Source organism: Excalfactoria chinensis, chromosome 4 (genome assembly GCF_039878825.1).
Source record: "Excalfactoria chinensis isolate bCotChi1 chromosome 4, bCotChi1.hap2, whole genome shotgun sequence".
Taxonomy (NCBI): Eukaryota; Metazoa; Chordata; class Aves; order Galliformes; family Phasianidae; genus Excalfactoria; species Excalfactoria chinensis.
Genome location: NC_092828.1, coordinates 9745522 through 9766741, shown reverse-complemented (window position 1 = coordinate 9766741; position 21220 = coordinate 9745522). Strand labels below are relative to the sequence as shown.

The following is a 21220-nucleotide window of genomic DNA, read 5'->3' as shown; positions in this document are numbered from 1 at the left end:
CCAGTGAAAAACTGCTAGGAAACTGAAACAAAATCATTTATCTATAGAACTACAAAGTGTACTGCCAGAGTAGCTGACTGCTACAGTCAGGTGATATGGCTTATAGCAACGTTAGGAGTAGTTTCACTGAACTAAACTGCACTTCCCAATAAATATTACTTGACTTAATTAGGGATTGCTAAACTTCTAACCAGCTTCTGCAAGACTGAGAACATTTCTTGCAGCCCATATCTGTGGATGTGTGAATGTATCATATGATGGAGTCTGTAGCACATTATTTATGCTCTACAAAATGATTAAATGATTATCAGTTGCTTTGAGACAGAAAATACCTCTTAATTCCATTATCTACTCACTGCTGAGTCCAACACATGATTCCAGAATGAAAACTTACTTCTAATGCAATTCATCCAGCTCATTAAGTAGTTGCTGGTTTGCTGAAGCAGGACATTGTTATCTCCCTCATATGTGCAGTTTGGGTCATTATCATTCCGGATTTCACCCAGACGATTCACTTTATGAAAAAAAAGTGCACATTTTAATACGTAGTTATACATCAGTCTAGACTATGAGGGATTAAATAATTGTTCTGTGACAAAGTGTAAAACAGTTGTCTGCTCCTGTATGTACAGACATTCTTACCAACATATGAGCTTGGAATTTCACTGTTCAGTTTGTGAAAATGAATATATTGTGAAGACTTTAGAAAAGTGTGGCATTCATTTTAGAAGGGGAATTCTCAGTATAATCTGTATCTTTATTTTTGGAACTAAAACCAAATCATACAGACTCTTACTCTTTTCAAACGCTGGTGTAGATACTGCACAGATTAAGGTTCTTTTTTTCTTTTTTTTTTTTGGTACTGTCAGGTATAAAATAAATGTTAAAATACAGATGTGAGTGGAAAAAGCCCTTTTTAAACATATTCCTAAAATTCAGACACCATGACATAGATTTAGACTAGATATTAGGAAAAATTCTTTACTGAGGATGGTGAGACACTGGAACAGGCTACCCAGAAAGGTTGTGAATGCCTCCTCCCTGGAAGCATTCAAGACCAGGCTGGATGGGGCTATGAGCAACCTTGTCTAGTAGGTGGTGTCCCTGCCTATAGCAGTGGGGGTTGAGACTAGATGATTTTAAGGTCTCTTCCAACCCAAATCATTCTATGACTCTCTGAACAGCAGCCAAATTACATGTGAATGTAAACATTCTCCTTCTGATCAGTGCATGTAGCAGTTTGTGACTTACTGGCAAGGTAACCATGTCCTCCACAAGCTTCTCGACACTCCTGGGCTGCCTGCTGAGCAGTCCAAGAAGACAGTGGTTTGCTGGCAGCAGATAAGGCATGAATCTCACGTCCCAAATCAGCCTTTGTGAAAATCAAGTTACAAGTCAGTGATAATTTTTCTGAGATCTATGTAAGTGTAGAGCATTTTTTTTCCTTTTGCATTTTCCTTCCCCCCAGAGTAACCTGCCACAAAAGCTTTTGGATACTAATATTCTCATATGGGACAGGAAACATTGCAGGCAATGGACATACGGTTAGGTGGCTGGGATGTGCTAGCTGACATGGTATTGCATGGGATAACTCCCTGATTACCTCCCAGGGATGGAGTGGCAGGTGGTTGAAGCATATCCAGAGAAAGCTTCTGCCTCCTCTGTGATATAAACAATCCCTTTCACTCAGGTCAACAAGGGGATATTTACATTATTTACTGCCTTCCATGGTCTTCATAGATCTTTAAAGCACCACTTTTGCCAAGAATCTGAAAATTTCAATGGTCCCACCCAAAGTTCTGAAGAATTATTGTAGCCTGCATTTATACTACTAATGATGGCCTTCCTTTGAAAGAATGCTTGGAAGTTCCACATTACAAAGAGTTTCTGGAGATGCTGGGTTAAAACTACCAAAGACAATTTGAGAGAAATTCTCCATTTTTGTTTGTTTCTTTTCTTTTTCTTTTTTTTTTTTTTCTTTTGATCTCCTCTAGAACAGAAGGAATTCATAGGGATTAAATTGTTATAATTGTCAAGAATCAGATTTTTTCTATTACAGTTTGTCTCTGAAGGCCAGTATTTTGCCTAACATTAGTGACTGCACTGGAGATCTCTACAGATAAAACATTAAACAATCAAATAACATTAAACAATTGAAAAGACACTTCTTCTGTTAGAATATCTAACCACTAGCACAGAAATCCATCACAGACCTTATTTTAGCAGGAAAAATATGAATGTTTAAATGATCATAGCAATACACAGCCACTGTGTAGGCCCTAAGAGTTAAAACTGTCAAGATTTAAACACATGTATATAATTTATATGCTATAAAAATTCATTCTGCAGTTATTTTGGCTGAGAATCAGTCCTTGCACAGAGAGCAATACATCAAACTACTTCATTTATGAAGGGGTAACTTTTGATGGACTAAGTGTGGTTGAGAAATTCAGCATTAAGACTCAAAAATCTTAATGTTTTTCTCCAAAAGAGTATTTTCTAGTGCTTGAATATGAATTGCAAATTCAAACCAGACTTACATTGTCTGTACAGTAATTAATAATAGCATCAATTTGAAAAGTTTTTGATAAATACCTTCTGCAGTACCATATTCACAGAAGTCATAAACTGAATTTATATTATCATATAATTACAATAAACAGTTCTGTGAAGAAACATAGTCTTAAATACCAGCGAAGCCAATAAAACTTTAAACACTCCATCAAAACTCATCTGGGTGCTTTTCAGAATGCAGCTTTATCCATCGCTTTGCATTACTACATTTCTGAGATGTCATTCTTGATCATAAGATGACTTCTAAGTAGGTTCTTCACTTTAACAGTTTCCAGTCTGTTGTAGAAAGAACTCATCTAAGAGGAAATATGTAAATATCTCACCTGTCTCTGACTTCTTTGCTTTGTCAATAAACCTGCATAAAATTCCACGAAGTTCTCAAACAGTGATTTGGAGAAATAATCTAATACATATGCAGCAGCTAGATATGGAAGAAGACGCCATTGCTGAAACAATAAGTAAATAGATTTGATTACTAATTGATAAACATATATACTTTACAGTTTTATACACATAAATACCTCATAATTTTGAAACAACATTCGTTTTACTTTGTTCAAATTGAAGAACTGTATTTTATGGTGAAGACAGCTTAGCAATAACCATTTATAAACATAATTAAGTGTAACTAGTCTATAAATTAATTACAGTTATGCTTTCTCAGTCCATGAATTTTACAAATTTCTGATAAACATCCTGTTAAACCAGTGCAAAAGTTCACTGTAACTTTGGGGACCAATGACATATTTTTTCTCTGTGTTTATAGAATGTCTGGCATGCCAGGGGCCAGTCATGATTCATATGTTTCTTCAGTATCAACACCACAGAGGGTGTAACTGTTTCACTTCTTTATTAATTGCTGATGTAGGTTCGTCCTTGCTGAATTCTGTGAAAAAAAACACAGGGCTGGATAGAAGAGAAACTGACATCTTAATGTGCAAATCAGATGGAAACCTGTAAAGGAAAGCGGAAGCTCCTTAAGGAAGCAAGAAGGGACGGAGAGGTTCATCAAGTATAGCCTACAGAATAGGATGAACCTGAGCAAACCAGAGGCTTAAGGAAGTGGGATGTTGCTCCAGGTTCATAAAAGTAAGGTGGAAAGAAAGCAGATTTTGCTAAAGTTCGTTGAAAGCTTTGAAAACTTCCCAAGTTGCAAGACTAGTTGGAAAGCCTGGGGGAAAAAAACCACACACATTCACTTTGCAAGGACAAACTGGATAAGTTTTTTTTAATGTATCTTATGTGGTAAACTTTCTCTTTCAGATGATTCAAGCTCTCACTATTTCCCAGTTTACTATAACTATTCTTGTTGTATTGTTTTTTCAGATCAAATGGTGTTTTTCACCCGCATATTCTTTGGAAAAAAATACTGGCTATATTCCTCTCAAAATTAGTGATGGCTTGGGATATCACCACAATGAATGGCATTGATTTGCATACTTTTAAAGCATGAAGTCTAAAAAAGAGAAAATCAGGATAATTGCAAAAGATGCACTGACATTTTTTATGCTATTTTCTTCATCAATACTTTTTTGTGCACATAAAGAAGAGTCTTTCACAGAAAAGCTTATTGTTTTAGAAGACAGATGTTTCAAGGTACTTCATAGAGATATGAATATTTTGTTGTATTTTAGCTATTCCAAAATCTACACTCCAGACGAGAAAGACAACTTTAATGTCACCTACACCAGCCTCGCCATTTCGATTTGCAATAGCTCTAAATCTGCGTGTCTTTATATAAAAGCCTATAGGTGCAAAGTCCAAAGTTTTTACCTGTGTTTGATATTCAATAACAGGTATTTCTTCTTCATCAGTCGGTCCAAACTGATGGCGAGTTGCTGAGAAGCGAATGGCTATCGATAAGGCAAGCTTTAAATTGGTCGTAGAAACTGCTGTGATCAGAATTCTGCCAGTGGACAAGGATCCAAGAGCTGCACTAAAACGCTCCTTAACATCCTAAATAAATAAAAGGCACAGCCTAAATGGTGAGGCTAATACTTCATTGCCTGCCTCGAAGATACAATTCTGGCAGGATGATCAGAAGCCCAGTGGACTGGGAAATTTTCATTTATGAACACATTCAGTTAAGCTGTTCAGAAAAAATCCAAAGTAGTTTTTCTCTAAGCTCCTATGGGACTGCCAAGGTGGTTTAAATAGCAGGAAATCAGTAAAACCAACTAGGTGAATTGAGTCATCTCTGAAAGCCCATTTGAATATCAGCATTCACATCACAGCTGTTTAGGTCAAGGTATCAAGCGCATCCCAACCTATGAGAGCCACATGCTCAACCTCTGTATATTTAATGAACTATATTAATGAAACAAAACTGATTCCTACCTTGAAAGAACTTGAGTATTTTCCTTCAGGTGAAACATCTCCACTTATATTCAGTATGTTTTCCTTAGGTATCCTGACATTGTGGAACATGGCAAACCTGGTCAAAGAAATACACAAATAATGTAAAATCTACCTTGAAGTAGAGTAGAATCTCTACATTAGAGAGAAAAAAAAAGTCACAACAAAAACAAGACGGCACAGTGCTTATCAGTGAATCCATCAAGCCAGGGAAGTAATTTTCACAGAGTATGCCTGGAAGAACAAAGGCTTTCACAGGGCAGCAGAAGAAGTTCAAGCTGGGAAATGATTTGCTATCACTCTTAACCTCGAGGTTTTTTCAATAATTAAGGTGATGCTTAAAAAAGAGCACTTAGGGGACCTTTTGAGCAACTCCATAAGTGAATACATAAAAAAGAACAACTAATGGAAGAGTAATGTGTGTTCTGTAAGTGGATGGACAGTAGATAAACTTACTTAAAAGTTACTTACTAGAGACCTTATACAGAATCAGTGCAACAGACACTTTCACCAACAGCCCACAAACCTAAAATGAACTTTCAGTCTGCATAAACATAGGCAAGTGAGTTATCTCAGTTGTTAAAAGCAAGTGACATTATCTTTTCTAAACTGTGACACTCTAGCATCAGCTATTAGAATTGGCAGAATGTCCCAAGTTTTTGTATTCTTCAGGAAGAAAGCATATGAACTGTCTCACCCAAATGGACAAAACAACTTGGCTCAACAGCAGTAATATCTGCTCCACTCACTAATATCTCAGCATCTAATAGCACTTGAAAAGCTGTATTTGTAATCAAAGCAAATTCCTTTTGCTTGCCAATACAGGCTGATCTACTTAATAAGGCCCACGAGATCCAGGTCTTTCACATTAACAAATCACATATGAGATGCATTGCTGCACATGCTTTAAAATTACAAGTTGTTTCCAAGGAAACATAGCTGCATACTGAATTTATTCAGCCTTAGAGATACAGAGTATTTTCAGACTTAGGCACAGAGAAAAGCAGGCTATCCTAACTGGACTTACCCATTCTAAGAAGTACTTTGTTAAGTGCATGTTTCAGTGAGACAATGCTGCTTCATAATAGAACCAAATCTGGCATTAACAAACAATGTCGCATCCATCTTTGTTAATATTTTTTCTTATCACTGAAAGTAAAACGTCTAATTCAAAAAGGATCTTTTGGTTCAATTCACTTCGTCCACTCTCTATACAACAAATGAAACCCATCACACATAAAAATGTATAGTGACTGTTATTTTTTAAGCAATAGCATGCACGTTAGATAGAACTAGAGGGGTTATTTTTATTATTACTCACTACATTAATTACAAATGAATGTGTATGGCAATGTTTAAGTTCCTAGTTCAGTGTTTTGCTAGTTGTACATCCACAGAACAACTAGGAGCTTGCTCCTAAGAGCTTACAAAATAAGCATTAGATAAGAAGCTACAAATGTATTCAAATAGTAAGGCAGACACTAATAACTGGAAAATACTTACAGTCAGACATATGTACAAGGCAGCTACTTCTGCAGCTTATTAAATGTTACCTAGAATCATTTAGATTTAAAAAGACATACTCTTCTTATAATCACTTTTTTTCATAGCTAGTGAACCATAATAATAAATGTCCAATTATTATATATTATTATATAACAACCTACTTTCTGAATGTGAAAATTAGCTCATACACTAAGACAATTTAAGTTTAGATTTTTTTTCTTTGATAATTGCCATTAGAGATTATTATTTCCTTTTTTTTCTGTAAGCTGCTATCAAATCAGAGGCAGGTACAATGGCAAAAATGTTGAGAAGTGTAGGAGTGAGGTGGAACTAGCAATTAAAAATCCCATAGAAAATTCTCACAAGCAAAGAAATATGATACATTGTCTATAAGTATGAGTGTTGACAATCAAAGCAGAACCTTATAGGACCTGGGAGCTACGCAACCTTGTGACTTGACTGCCAACTGCTGTTATGCTCCTTCTCAAACAACTTTGCAATTTGAAAACATTCGACATCCCGGCCAACTTGAACTTGATCTCAGAACATATTAAAAATAAATAGTAAGCTTTAATGAAGTCAACTATTACATTTCTAAAGGTTATTAGCCTAGGAAGCATAGTGAATAGACACAGACCACATCTGTCAACGCATTCAGGGGAAAATCTCCTTAAATAATCAAGGAAAAGTAGAAATATCTTACAATCACTGACCTGTATATACAGTCATGGGGATATCAAGTACCGGTAGGTTTGGAAAATGGCTACATTTCACGTGTTGATGACAAGACCATAGGCTTGAAAGCTGCCCTACTTGGGCCCTCTTCTACATAGCAATTAGTGTTTCTGAGATTAAGAGCTCTCTTCAGGAAAGACAGATAGCTGTCACTTCAAATATGTTCCACAGAGCATTAAAGAAACGTGGAATATTACAAAATCTAATACATGAGTCAAACAACTGTATTACGTACATTTCCACCTAGATTAGAAGAGCAGAGTTAAAAACTATTCCAATAGTAGCATTTTTGTTTGGGTTCTCTGGCCAGGAGTTTAGGGAACATTTCAAGCAAAGTTAATCTTCCTGACTTTAAATCATGCAATAGTAATTCATCTGGTGTGCAGTTATGCTGATAAAAAAAAAAAAAGAGCAGCTGGAAAAGCCATGAGCTCCTTTTGCCAGTACTAAGTTAATAAGCTGTTACCTATGGTACAAATAGCTCAAATATGCTTTGGTGAATTTCAAACCCACACAAACACGTTTCCTGCCAGCTTGTGTTATTGACTATGTTAGAGCTGGTACACTGACAGTTTCTTCCATCCTTCTAGGCACAAAAAGAAAGCAGATGAATGGAAGACTAGAAATCAATGGCTGTTTTGGGGACACAGTAAACCTTGGGAAGAAATAATTCTTGAAAAATTTGTAGAAGAGAAAGAAAACACTGCATATTCCATACTGAAACTCACAGAAAGGTTACAGCTGAGAATTACAGACAAGCTGGGGAAATCTGCAAGGCAGAATTTAAGCTCCTGCTTTTATAAACAGGACACTAATCTAAGAATGAAGGTCTGCAACAGAAATGCCCAATAGTAGTATTAAAACAGCATAGGCCTCCTAATCCTATCTTAATAGACTTCACAGAGACACTAAGACCCATTCACCATAAAGTGAGTGAGTTTAAGTGCCAGTCCAGCAAGGAGTTCTGAGTGTGTAGATTCCTGCAAAAGTCAAGAGCTGACACAGCTCTGCTGAGAAAAAAAAAAAAAACAAACAAAAAACAACAAAAAAGACTGTCTGAAATGCACTGCAGATGTGAAGCCCTAGCTCTGATGATGATAAAACAAGTGCATGACCAAATCTGAATCTCCCCTTTCCCTTTAGTACTGCCAGTGCCTGTTACTGAGATAGCTATCTTGATGTACTGGCTGCAGCTTTGCAGTTTTGAGGTACTGGAAAGTGACAAAAATGAGGGGATAAGGCAGTTCTCTTCAGCAGTGCAACATCTTAGCAACATGCTCAGTACTGTATGCATCCATACAATATTTCAGTTTGACTGTAGAAACTAGGTGGAAAGGTCAAAGCAGGGGAACATCAACGATGCAGAGTCACTGTTTTGACTTAAATTTCAAATATACAAGATATGTCTCACAAAATATTTGGTTTAACTTTGAAAGTGGCACCGCTCATAAGGATTGATGATAACGAATGCAGATAACTTATGGCATTTTTAACAATTATTTTTATTTCATAGCTGCTTCATTATTATTGCTCTTTATACAATTGATTGTGACTCTGGCCAGAAGCTGGAGGGCAATAAAAAATATGGACAATCATTATTTGCTTAAGAAGCAGGACTGATCTCTGTACTTGCTGTCTTATTTACATCCCTGTATTGTCCCTTTTCCTGTACAGGAACAGCCTCTTCTGTGGCCTTGCAGTGAACCAGACCTGACAAATGATCTGTATGAAAACAGACCGTATTTTTGTCAGATTAGTTTTCAGACAGTTCCAGCTCCCTAGCTGTGTCCAGTGCACAGCTACACAAATGCTTGTTCCAGCACAAAGGAAAAGGCAGTGTGGGAGTAGAAACAAAAACCCAAGGGAGCATAGTGTACAACTTATCTTCACCAACTTCTGCTTTGGATTGTAAAATGAAGCTCTGAGAGACTATTTAGGCTGTAAAATTTACAGCTCCTGCTTTCATAGTAAAACAACTGCAACCATTAGGAAATCTAAGTAAGATTTAACGGCATAAATACTGAGAGACAAAAACACTATAAAGGAGCATGCTTTTGTTTGGTCCATGCTTAAAACAGCAGTAGCAGAATCTTTATGAATTACTGGCACTGAAACTGAAATACTACTGAACACACAATAAATAAATAAATTAACCATTTAGAAGACATAATACAAAGGACTTAATGACGTACAATGCATGCAAGGAACTGCAGGTTCTGAAAGCCCAGAATACAATCTCTTTCCAGTAGGGATTCTTCTGACCAACAAATCCCATTTACCCAATTCCTGTTGGGTGCTGTGTTTGTTTTCTGGTATCCAGAACACTGAATCTGGCTTCAGAGATTGTTAGAGAACGCAACTGAACGATTTTCCAGGCTGTATGCTCACAGAAATCGCATGTTAACTGTATATGAAATGTTTAACTGCTAGTGAAAAATGATCAGTGTTCCGAAGTCCATCATTATAACTGCACAATGCTAACAATCCTTCTTCATTCAGAAAGAGCCCCCTTTGTAGGGGACTACAAAGAAACCAGTTCAAATAAATAGCTTTCTCTTTGGCAGTAGTTTGCTGTACCGTTGATAGCTTAATTTGACTTGTTCTTCACTTACCATAGCTTTTGTACACTCACCAAACTGTATGCATGCTAGCAGCAGATACAGCTGTATGAGCTCAGAACTTGTTTTACATAGATTGGTACATTCAGTACTACTTCAGAAACACAGAACTAATTTTCAGACTCTTTCCTCATACTCAGTTGGTTGTTTTCTCTTTCTGAATGGGGAAAGCAGCAGTTAAAACTGAAAAAACATGAAATTGTTTCACCACTGATTTGCTGCCAATCACTTACTGATGTGCACTGAAGTAATGGATAATATTGGCAGTGTTACTGAACCAGAGTAGACAAAATCCCCAAAACCAAAGAGGAGAAACACAAACACACATCAGCACTTATGAAAGCTGTTGCCTTATGTCTCTCTCATACCTGCCACATGTTAAGGAAAATCCCATGACTCTCAAACACTCAGCTTTTAGTGACCATTTTTTGCCCCAGATATTTCAATTTTGGGACCTCAGTGATCAGTACATTTGAAAAAGTGCAGGACATCTTTGTATTATGCAAATAAAGACTGAAGCACTTGCATCCTCTGGTGGCAGCCTGATTTATTTTTTGGTAACAAAACACAGGAAGAGACTAAATTTACCATAAGAAAAAAACTGTACTCTGCCTTTGGTCATGCATACATATATTACAGAACATTTTTTGAATGATAGAAAGGAACAGATTTTAAAATGCTTTGAAGTGATCTTGTCTTTCTAAATAGGTAGCTGAAGTTACATTGATTTGGAAAATACATGATTTTGGGACATTCTAGCAGTGATGCTGAGAATTACTTAGAAAGTCAGATTCTGAAGGAGCAGACTACTCAGTTGGGTCTGCACCTTGAAATCTCCCACATTACTTTTTAAATTCTTTCTCCAGAAATCATTATGCTCTGCATTAGCTGTCAATCAACCTTCAGCCAAACAACCCAAGAGATTAATTTTCTAAAACCATAAAATTATTCTGAGCACGGGGAATTTCTTCCCCATTTCCTACGCATCCTATGCATGTTTGAGATACCTGTGTACCCATACTGAAAAACAGTAGTATAAACTTCTCCAAATACAGGAACAAATTCTGGTATCTTTTTTAAATTTCCTGTTCTCTGAATGAAACTCTGACCATTTATCCTGAGCATAACACTGAAGTATCTATAGTAATTGAACAAACTACAGACATATACTGATAAAAACTGGCAAAGCATGCAGTAGAGATTAAAAGTAACACTTTAAGTCATAGCATAATGGGATCTAATTTAATCTGCTTTATTAAATAAACATGAGCATATAAAATACATGCAAAATTTTCCTTTTTCTCCTTTCCTTATGTTGTGTTTAAAACAATACTGCAAATTAAGAATGAGTAGCAGAATTTGACTATTTCTACTGAAATATCAAACTGAACTACTTTTGGAATGCTCGGGCCCATGCTGTTGTGCCATCTGGTGGCTACAAGTTTGTAACACAGACGCAGGCAAAAGAATCCCACCAGAAACACTAGAACCTCTTTTACAGGCATCTCCTCACACTTTTCCTCTAAGACTTTCTTTTCTGCATGTTTTATTTTCCCATTCATCTGTATCTTCATGTAACAGAGCACTGATGAGAATTATCTGGATACATATAAACTTTGGTTCAATTTTTGACATTATAGGTGCTTGGGACAGCAGGAGAATGCTGGTACAGGCAACAAAACTACAGAACACCCACATCCTTTTGGAAAGACAGTCAAAGCCATTACATTACAAATATACCTTAGGATGTCCACACTTTGCTAACTTCAATAGCATACCATGTAGAACAATAACTGAATAAACAAACAGAACCAACATATAAAAGTAAATTGGAAGTAAAAAAAAGTGACATCAACTCCTACTCTCTTTACTGTTTTAGTCTCTGACTTTACCCAAAGCTATATAAACAGCAGAGAGATTAAAACATTAAAACATGAAAACATTTAAAAAATTGGCCATTCATATGCTTAAGTCAACCTCAGTTTCCCTAACTCCTTCCAATCAGACCATGACTGAGAAATGGAGCCATGGATCTTCTTTATTTCAACCATACACAAAAAAATACAAAAAAAGTAATCAACCTTCTCCTTCTTTTCTGTAATAAACAGGATTAGACCAGGAACCCTGTGATTTAAACAAGACAGCTAATGAGTCTCTGACCTGGGTCTAAGATTCAGCCCTACTGGGTCAGACTAATCTAATATCTTTCCTAACAATAAATCTTGCCTGTGGATTTCTGTTATCCTTGCCGTGGGCTGGAGTTCAACATGCAAGATAACTGAGAGCTTACACCTGGATGAACTTAGAGGCTGACATACTTTAGTTTGTAACTTCACAGACTTATTTCAGTATTATTGTTGCAGAGCCTGTGATTGTAAGACTGCCTGGGGACACTCACACTGTTATCAGCAGCACTTTAGATTCTAAAAAGTTCTTCAAAATTGATGTGTGTGAACACACACACACATACATATACATATATAACTTAAATAAGAACAAATTAAAGCCACTAGCTATTTCGCAATCTCAGATGTACAGACAGAATTGACACAGGGTATTTGCACCACTACACATGATACACTGTAGAATGCTTCCTCGTTTAAATGGATTGACTTACCCGTTATCCAACCCATTCTGCCCAATTTTCTTCCCTATGTCACCAACCATCACTCCTGGCATTGGTAGGAGAGTTTTTGTATCACGAATCTGCATAGAAGTGGAAGAAAATATCATTTCCATTCCTCAGTGGAAATATTAGTCATTGACTAAACTTTTCAAATAGTAAAAATAGGTCCAACTTGTATTTTGTTACTAGCACTAAAGGAAGGTCTTTGTTTTTCCAAGCACGCAGTCCTGGATTTAAATCATAGTTATATATCCTTTCATTCGGGGCACAGATCCTGTAATAAAAATTACTTAGGCCAATTAAACTACTGTGTTAAATAAACTCTAGCACAGATTGAATAAGCACTGAAACCTCAATTAGATATAAAAAATGCAGAAGGAACCAAGAAAACTTCTGTATAATATTCAACTTTCAGTCTGTTTTACTGTCTACAACTTTTTAACTTTTCACTTTAAGCCAAGTTTCAGGACTTCACATAGCATAGATTATTTTAACTCTTAACTATTCTGCATTTTCCAGCTGCATAAAATTGATGTAAAATTGGGTGTACAACCACCACAAAAATACAGTGAACAGTTAAAAACAGAACACTTGTTACATTTGCAATAAATGTTGAAGGCATTACTTAAAAGTACATGATAGTCAGACATAAGAAACAGCACTAACAGAAAATCTTTGAGGTCTCTTACCCCCACAAATAGACAAAAGATTAACCATGTTTCTATCCTACCTGTACAATGAAGGAATGTAATCCCTGGCACTGTCCATCAGGAGTGTAGAGTTGGGCATACACAACTGCATGTGTGGCATGTTTCCCCATATTACCAACCCAGAACTTTGCAGCTTCAAAATCAGGAGAATTAATGACAAATTCCTGCAGCCACAAAATAAAAAGGAGCAAAATGATCAAAATGATGAAATCTATTGAGTACTTCTTTGAGTACCTCAGACAAACAGCACTGAGCTCTACTACTGTGCATCAACTAACCTGAGTGTTATGATCAAATGTAGCAGTGGTCCGTATGCCTTTGGTATTAGTTCCATGGCTGAGTTCGGTAAGAGCAAAACATCCAAAAATCTAAATAAAGAGATATAAGGCATAATTCAAGACTAATTAATTAGGGCACTTTAAACCACAACATTTGCAAATGACTGAATATTTAGATACAAGCTTGTATTGCAAAGAAGCCAATTGGATATAATCCTAAGGTTGGGAGTACCTATGATGCCTGCAATAAGGGAAAAGATTTTTCTCCTTTGCTGGCTGACTTACTTAGGCAGGCAGAGATGGACAGTTTTCAGGTCTCAGCTGAGAGAAGGACTGTGCAGTGAAAATGGGCGAGTTTGCTCACGCTACAAACAGTTCTCACTTCCAAAGTCAAGGGAGAAGTGGAATGAAGCTGTTTACTTTTACAAAGGCAAGGAGTCTAAATTATTAGCAGGGGTTACATTTGTATCATATCAATATATGATAAGCCTGGGGATCAAGCCAGACAGTAAATGCTGACCAGGAAAAAATGCATAGGATTGGCTCTTTCTGTATCAGAGAGGATGCACTTACTTACTGAGCAGTGCACTTGGTTCTAGTTCTCCTTTGGACTCTGTGTGATATTTCTATAGTGTGAAGACATTAATATTTTCCAGCTTATAGCATTGCTATCGAATATTTCTAGCATCTCACCAAGGATATGTGCTGCACAGTGCATGATTCAGATGTGGGAGTGTCTAAGTATAAAACTTGCTACAATATTGTTAAAAGACTGTGGGGGGGAGAAGCAAAACTGGCATAGCGTCGTCTACATTGTCTTTTGGAAGAAGTCTCCAAACTTAGTCTGCATGTTAACCTGTATAGACTAAAACAGATTCAGGAAATAGCATAACAATTGCTAGTGAAATAGTCCGGGCTAACTGCTTGAATGTGTGCTCTTCTGTCTTCCTTTACTTTGTTATTTATTGGTAGGTACATACCTACGTAGATCAAAAACACTACAAAAATGCATTTAAACGTCATGGTTATGAAAATACCCAGTTCTAAAAAGCTATCAAAAGAAATTTACCTCCATGTTATAAATTTTCTTCATGAAGTCTGCAAACCTTTTTGAAGCACTCAAAATTGTACCTCCAAATACCTGCAAAAACAGAAAATAATGAATGAAATCAGTGACCTCGTGATGGAAAACACAAATGTATATGCATAAGAATTTGTAGTAATGATATTCATTAAAGAGATCAGGTAAAGTATGCTGGCAAGTAGTAAACTACTATTTGAATTATACCATGAGGAAGTAAGTCAGGACTTGATCTTTTCCTAGCCTCTTTACAGAGGGCTGAATGTCCTCTGAGGAAATAACACTGAAGAGTGAGACCAAAGACTAAATGTATTATAGAGATAAAAATACTATTGTTGCAGTAGCAAATTTTCACTGTTCAAATCTGGTCAAGCCTTCACTGCAAACTCTTAAATAAGCCTTGTGAGCTCACTTTCCACTTGTGCTTGTGGATATCTTCTTGAATAATGCAAAACTCTAAGAATATTCTAGTTTGCTGAGAACTGAAGGTATTTGATTCACAACCAAACAAGAACAAGAGATATGTTCAATTTACTAGATGGATGTCCCTAAATCCCAGACCTCTCATGTTCTGCAATGAGTATGAATAATTCAGCTACTATTCTATACTATCAGCCATGTTAAGCATTCGTTCTGAGACTAATCTAGGGGCAAAGTGATGAACAGAACCCACTGATGTCAGCGATCATCTTTACACAGATTTCTGTTACTTCTATATTCTGCCCTGAATCAACACACCAGGGGCTGAGGCAAGAAAGCTTCAGACAACTGTATACAGAGTTGTAGTAGAGACACAAACACCAAACAGGGCCTATAAAACCTAGTTCTTTTCGCTGCTACTGCCATTGAGGAGAGAGAAGGGACAAAAGAAGGTGGAACTGAAGAAGTCAAAATAGTAGCTGTGCCTATGCTGTTGCACTCACTCAACAGGATTCCGGCTAGCTGACAAAGATCTACTAAACTAAAGTTACCCCACAGATCTCTGAGTCTTCTAAACAGCTAAACTGAATTTGATTATTGAAAACAAGGGGCTATATATTGTTGTAACAAAACGGGCAGAAAACCAACAGAACAAATAAGAGTGTTACAAGATACTTCAAAAATATTTTTACAGCTTTACTTACACCGCAGTGTAAGAAAAATTGGAGACATGGAGACCAATCATACATTCCTATACAGATAACCATATTTAATATCTTCAATGGGTTCTCTATGATCTCTTGCTGAGTAAGAAAATCATACTCAAAGAGCCTTTTACAGCGCAGGAACGTCAGCTCTTGATACTTCTCACGGCTCAATTCTTCTCCAGGATGATGTGCAAATAAAGGATCACTTTCTAGAGCAGAGAAGATTCTGTTCTTGAGGAAGGAAAAACAATGATTTGAGAATGTTAATACAAAGGAATTAACAAAACAAGTTAATGTAGAATAATACCAGGCCTTAAACTGTAACGGTTCGATATAAGTTTATAGAGCAAAAAGCTCACAGAATTAAAAAATTGTTAAAATTGTCTATCATTATGGATACAGTTCATGAAACTCAACTTTACAAAAGCTCCTTTGTCATTACATAATAAGTGTGGGACTGATTCACTCTGAATGTAAGAGAATGGTTTGGTAAAAGTTACATTCTTTTTATAGCTGCTTCATTATTTCACTATGAAGCTGCTGGCGGGCAGCACTTGTACTTAGATTGAAGACAAAATCTTTTTAGTTATAAATGTCATAATGGTAAAGGCACTAGGCTACCACAACTGTTCTGCTGCCAGATGAAAGCAGAAATGTACTCCCTTTAACAGAATCATCATATGTACCCATTTTATATGAGGATGCACAACCTTCAAAGTTTTAATTTTGATCTTTTTTTTCTTAGATAGATTCATAAAATCATGGAATTATTTGTTTTAGGAGATGGCCAGCCAGGCCTTGATGGGCCAAGGGACGTGTCATCCACACCTTCTCCTGGCAATCTGTCCCAGTGTCTTATCACCTACATAAGTAATTTTTTCTTAGTATCTAAATTTACTCTCAATTTCAAAACAATGCCCCTTGTTCGATTACTATATGCCTTTATAAAAAGAACCTCTCCAGTTTTCTTGTAGGCACCCCTTATGTACAGCAAAGTTGCTAAAATGTCTTCCAGTTAAAATGTGTACCAGTTAGATGCAGAACAACGCCTCTGGTTCTCCTACAAGTATTCTAATAATTATGATGAACCTACAAGATTAGCTTAAATCCACAAAGTGCTAAATCACCATCAAAATGATCATTCTGTCTCCTCCTACATCTTTCAAGTCATGCATTCCCACATCATCTTTTGTGTTGCAATTTATCTTTTTTATATTAGGGATTGCTGTCATTCAGTTAGGCAAGCTAAACTATCCAACACACACCACACAAGCATTATTGCAAACACAAAGACAGTAGGAACTTATGTCAGGTCAAAGAATGACAGAAATAACATGTTCAGTAGTGGCATGTACTCAGATGAGTTTAAGTAAATTGAAAAATCAGGAGATATATGATTTAATGCTTCTCATAAAGAAATATGACAGATAGAAATTCTTCTCAGTTTGAAAAGGACAATGAAGTCCTGCAATGCTGCACCTGGTAGTGCCTTATTAGACAGCAATGTAGTTAGCTTAAAAATTCAACTCTGTTCTGAAAAACAGATGTGCAAAAAGAATTTCTTCTTGCTCCATATCTAAAGACTATTATTAAATACTCTGTGTTTCAGAATCATATATGTTTCTTTAAGTCTTTATGTTTCTTTTATGTTATGTCTTTATGTTTCTTTTATGTTTCTTTATATGTCTTTAAGTCCAAAATTAAAAACACTTACTGTCTTGCTAGCTTACCTTAAGCTGGATGATATCTTCACCATCGAGGAACACTGCCATCTCTTTCCAGTTGAAGGAAGCTTTCTGTCTATATTTGGAGAGAGGCCCCCTAGGGAAATCTGGTAGCAAAGTATTCCAGGAACTTTGGTTGCCAGTGGCTTCTTTTACATTCAGTGTGGGTGCCATTGTTAGTCAAACAGTTCTGCAACAAAGAAAGTCTACATTATGAACTGAAGTACTGCAGATTAAGAAATCAGAAGGGTTGTTAATTAAACCCACAGACTTGTTGTAATGTGTGAGTAAGGCAGTGCAGAACCAACTAAAAGCTTGGCTGTCCATTTTTCTAATCCAGTTGCCTTGGTATATACTAAGAAAAAAATGTCTTTGATCAAATGTAAATGAATTATATAGCCTTTGTTATTAAAACATGATCTAAATCTTTTAAAATAAGAACAATATAAAGAAGGAACAGCACTGGTAATATTCTGTATCAAGAAAAGGGCGATCCAAGGAAGATAATAGGATGTTTCAAATAACATAATGTGAATGATTAAGCCACCTCACTTCTACCTGAAAGGCAAAATAAAAAAGAAAAGCACACAAACATGAACAACAAAACTGTGATCAAATACAGGAAATGCCAAAAATATCCCCACTGTACTGGTTAACATTTAAACAATTATTGGTTATGTATTAAGATATGCTATTGAACTTAAGCGATGAACTGCTGTTCACATATTAACACAAGTCAGAAGACTTCAGAGACCTGACAGGAACTCTGCCCTTATCTTTCACTGGCTGAATATGTTAATAAATAACTGGCTAATAATGTTAAGTACACCAACAGCAAGAAACAAACTCCTGTAAAACTCTGCATATTTGCATTTCCTTCACCTGAATGAAGAAAGTAAGTATGAAAGCAGACTTCCCAAACCCACAAGATATTTATTCAGGAATTGTCATAATCAGCTACTTTCACACATCTGCAAAATTCCCACCCCCCTTAAAAAAACTCTTTGGACATTAAGGGTTTTCTTGGTGCTGTTTTCTTTTTTTTTTTTCAACTTGGCTATATGACCTATTTTGCTACATATTTTTGCTCATGCTTTCACGAAACATGATAGAATTTTCCCACTATCTAAACACTGTACAAAGGCTATAAACCCTCCTAAGGATGCTTCCAAATAGATGAGTAATATCCTAACACAACAAAATCATACTTTTGCACTTCTGTTTTGCCAAGATGTTTCTTAAGCACTTGAAAACTGAACAGAGCACACTGTTTTTTTTTAATCAGAAGAAATGCTTTTTCCTCTTAATCTCCCATTTTCTTAATCGATTTTTATGTGGGATAGACTCTGAGAAAGACAAAGACATTTTTCATTTTAAGCGATATACTTTAAACGACCATATGACAACTTCTAGATATGACAGATACCACTATACATAAACTGGAAGCATTTTCAGATCAGTGTAGAAATGTTACAGCTGAATTTGTCAGGTGCAATGCAAATATATACTGATAGATTTTAAATGAAGCTTTCAAATTTAATTTACCCGATTTGTTGAATCCTATTTATTAAGATGAGTAGTTTATAGTACCTTTTTTCTGAACATCATTATATTATCTGGACAAAATAACTTAAGTTTTCTGCAGCTAAAATTCCTCCTTTATTTTGCAAAAGACAGATCAAGACTTAATTTCCAGATTTTCTTTAATGATTAATTTTCTGATTACAGAAAGAGCAGCAGTTTATTGAATGAGAGTGCTCTCACTACTCTAGCATTCAAAAGCCAGCCTGGGCACAATACTGTTACTGCAGGTATCAATCCATACTTTGATTTGTGAATTTCTGCAGAGATCTACAAATAAATTGCATTTGTGTACTAATATATTCTGCTGATATTAATAATTCTCCAGAAGAGCTATTAAGAATAAAGAAGGATAAGTGTTATCAGGCATGAAGATACATTTATATCCTGAAGGTACAGATTTAGCATTCAGTACATAAAGGAATCCACACAGAAATAAGGAGGACCTTCATTGTCATGCAGCTCCCTGCACTCAACCAACACCATCCTGTCCTTTTTACACTAGTTAGTGTGCCACTTTGCCTATGAAAGTGCTGTTGCACTTTCCTCTGTAGAGGAAGAAGACTGGGGAGATGTATAGTGGAAATGCTAAGTCAAAATTTACTTACATTGCAGATCAGTGAGATTGTTCAAATGCTAATATCTGTGTTTTCATGCAGAGTCCAACACTGCAAAAATAAATAAATAAATAAAATTCTCATCTTCCCACTAGGTTTTGATGCAAATTAGTTCTCAGCAAGCAACCTTAAAATTAATTAGCAAATCAAAACTGGCAATTACAATAAGAAATACAACCAAAGGTAGCTCCACAGATCACCTCTATGCTGCTTTCAGCCCCACAGAACTGAGTTCCACTGATGTTCTGAAATCAGCCTATGGACATGGCAGAAAATAAAAGCATGGCTTATTTAGAACTCACTGAAAATTGTTACAGTTTCACACAACAAACACAAAGTTAAAAGCTTTCTTATCTGGAAGGTGCTCCTGTTAGTAATTCAAGTTTATGGCAAGACAACCCTCTTTGGGGTTTCAGTTGTAAAATCTCTATTTCAACTGTCAAAATTCAGGGCAGGTGATTTTTTATTATTATTATTATTATTATTATTATTATTATTATTATTATTATTATTATTATTATTATTATTATTATTATTTTGTTTGAAGCGTGAAATAATGATTGCAGAAGGTGGTACTTTTTAACACCAAAGTGTGCTGAGATGTGCTTCCTCAAACAGAAGGGGTCAGAAAAGCATTTCTATACTGAGGTATTGCAGTCAAGGAAAGTTGGACCTTATCACAGAATTATACAATGGTTCAGGTTGGAAGGGACCAAAGCATCATCCAATTGCAATCCCAGTGCCATGGCAGAGCTACTAGCCACCAGATCAGGCTGCCCAGGACCCCATCCAACCTTCTCAGGGCAGCCTGTACCAGTGTATCACCACCTCCTAAGCAAAGAATTTCTTTGTAACATCAAACCATCTAACCTTGCCCAGGTGGCCAAGAAGGCTAATGGCATCCTGGCTTGTATCAGAAATAGTGTTGCCAGCAGGAGCAGGAAAGCGATTGTCCCTCTGTACTCAGCTCCGGTAAGGCTGAGTACTGTGTTCTGTTTTGGGCCCCTTGATACAAGAAAGACATTGATGCCCTGGAGTGTGTTCAGAGAAGAACAAAGCCATGAAGGGTTTTGAGCACAAGTCTTATGAGGTGCGGCTGAGGGAACTGGGATTGTTCAGTCTGGAGAAGCCTCTGGGGAGACCTCACTGCTCTCTACAGCTCCCTCAAAGGAGGTGGTGGCAAAGTGGGGATTGGCCTCTTCTCTCATGTAACTAGTGATAGGACTGGAGGGAATGGCCTCAGGTCGCACCAGGGAGATTTAGTTTGGGCTTTAAGAAATACTTGCTCTCCAAGAGAGTCACCAGGTGCAGGAATGGGCTGCCCAGGGAGGCGGTTGAGTTGCTGTCCGTGGAGGTGTTCAAGAAACATTCAGATGTTGTACTAAGGAACATGGTTTAGTGGGAAATATTGGTGGCAGGTGGATGGTTGGACTGGACAATCTTGGAGGTCTTTTCCAACCCTGGTGATTCTATGACTGTTTATCTCATCCCTTCTAGTTTAATGATATTCCCCCTTGTCCTATCACTATCAGACTGTGCCAAAAAGCTGGTCCCCCTCCTGCTTGCAAGTTCCCCTTGAGCACTGGAAGACAGGAAAGAGCTCTCCCTGGAGTCTTCTCCAAACTAAACAAGCCCAAATTCCTCAACCTCTGCTCAGAAGAGAGGTGCTCCAGCCCTCTGATCATCTT

General features: G+C 36.7%; 1 protein-coding gene across 2 annotated transcripts in view; it reads right to left on the bottom strand.

Annotated features, from left to right (window-relative positions):
• Positions 1-21220, bottom strand: part of ACOX3 (acyl-CoA oxidase 3, pristanoyl) — a 33880-nt gene that overhangs the window by 11806 nt on the left and 854 nt on the right. The window contains exons 2-13 of one of the 2 annotated variants that reach the window (XM_072336012.1): positions 19524-19583; positions 17341-17524; positions 15608-15841; positions 14472-14543; positions 13403-13492; positions 13145-13288; positions 12406-12494; positions 4912-5008; positions 4348-4530; positions 2898-3020; positions 1252-1372; positions 395-514 (exon numbers count right to left, since the gene is read on the bottom strand). In XM_072336012.1, coding sequence (XP_072192113.1) covers positions 395-514; positions 1252-1372; positions 2898-3020; positions 4348-4530; positions 4912-5008; positions 12406-12494; positions 13145-13288; positions 13403-13492; positions 14472-14543; positions 15608-15841; positions 17341-17508 — 1441 coding nt within the window. In that variant the 5' untranslated portion in view covers positions 17509-17524; positions 19524-19583. Of the gene's footprint in view, positions 1-394; positions 515-1251; positions 1373-2897; positions 3021-4347; positions 4531-4911; positions 5009-12405; positions 12495-13144; positions 13289-13402; positions 13493-14471; positions 14544-15607; positions 15842-17340; positions 17525-19523; positions 19584-21220 lie in introns of those variants that run through there. The other variant, XM_072336013.1, reaches the window with a different exon arrangement.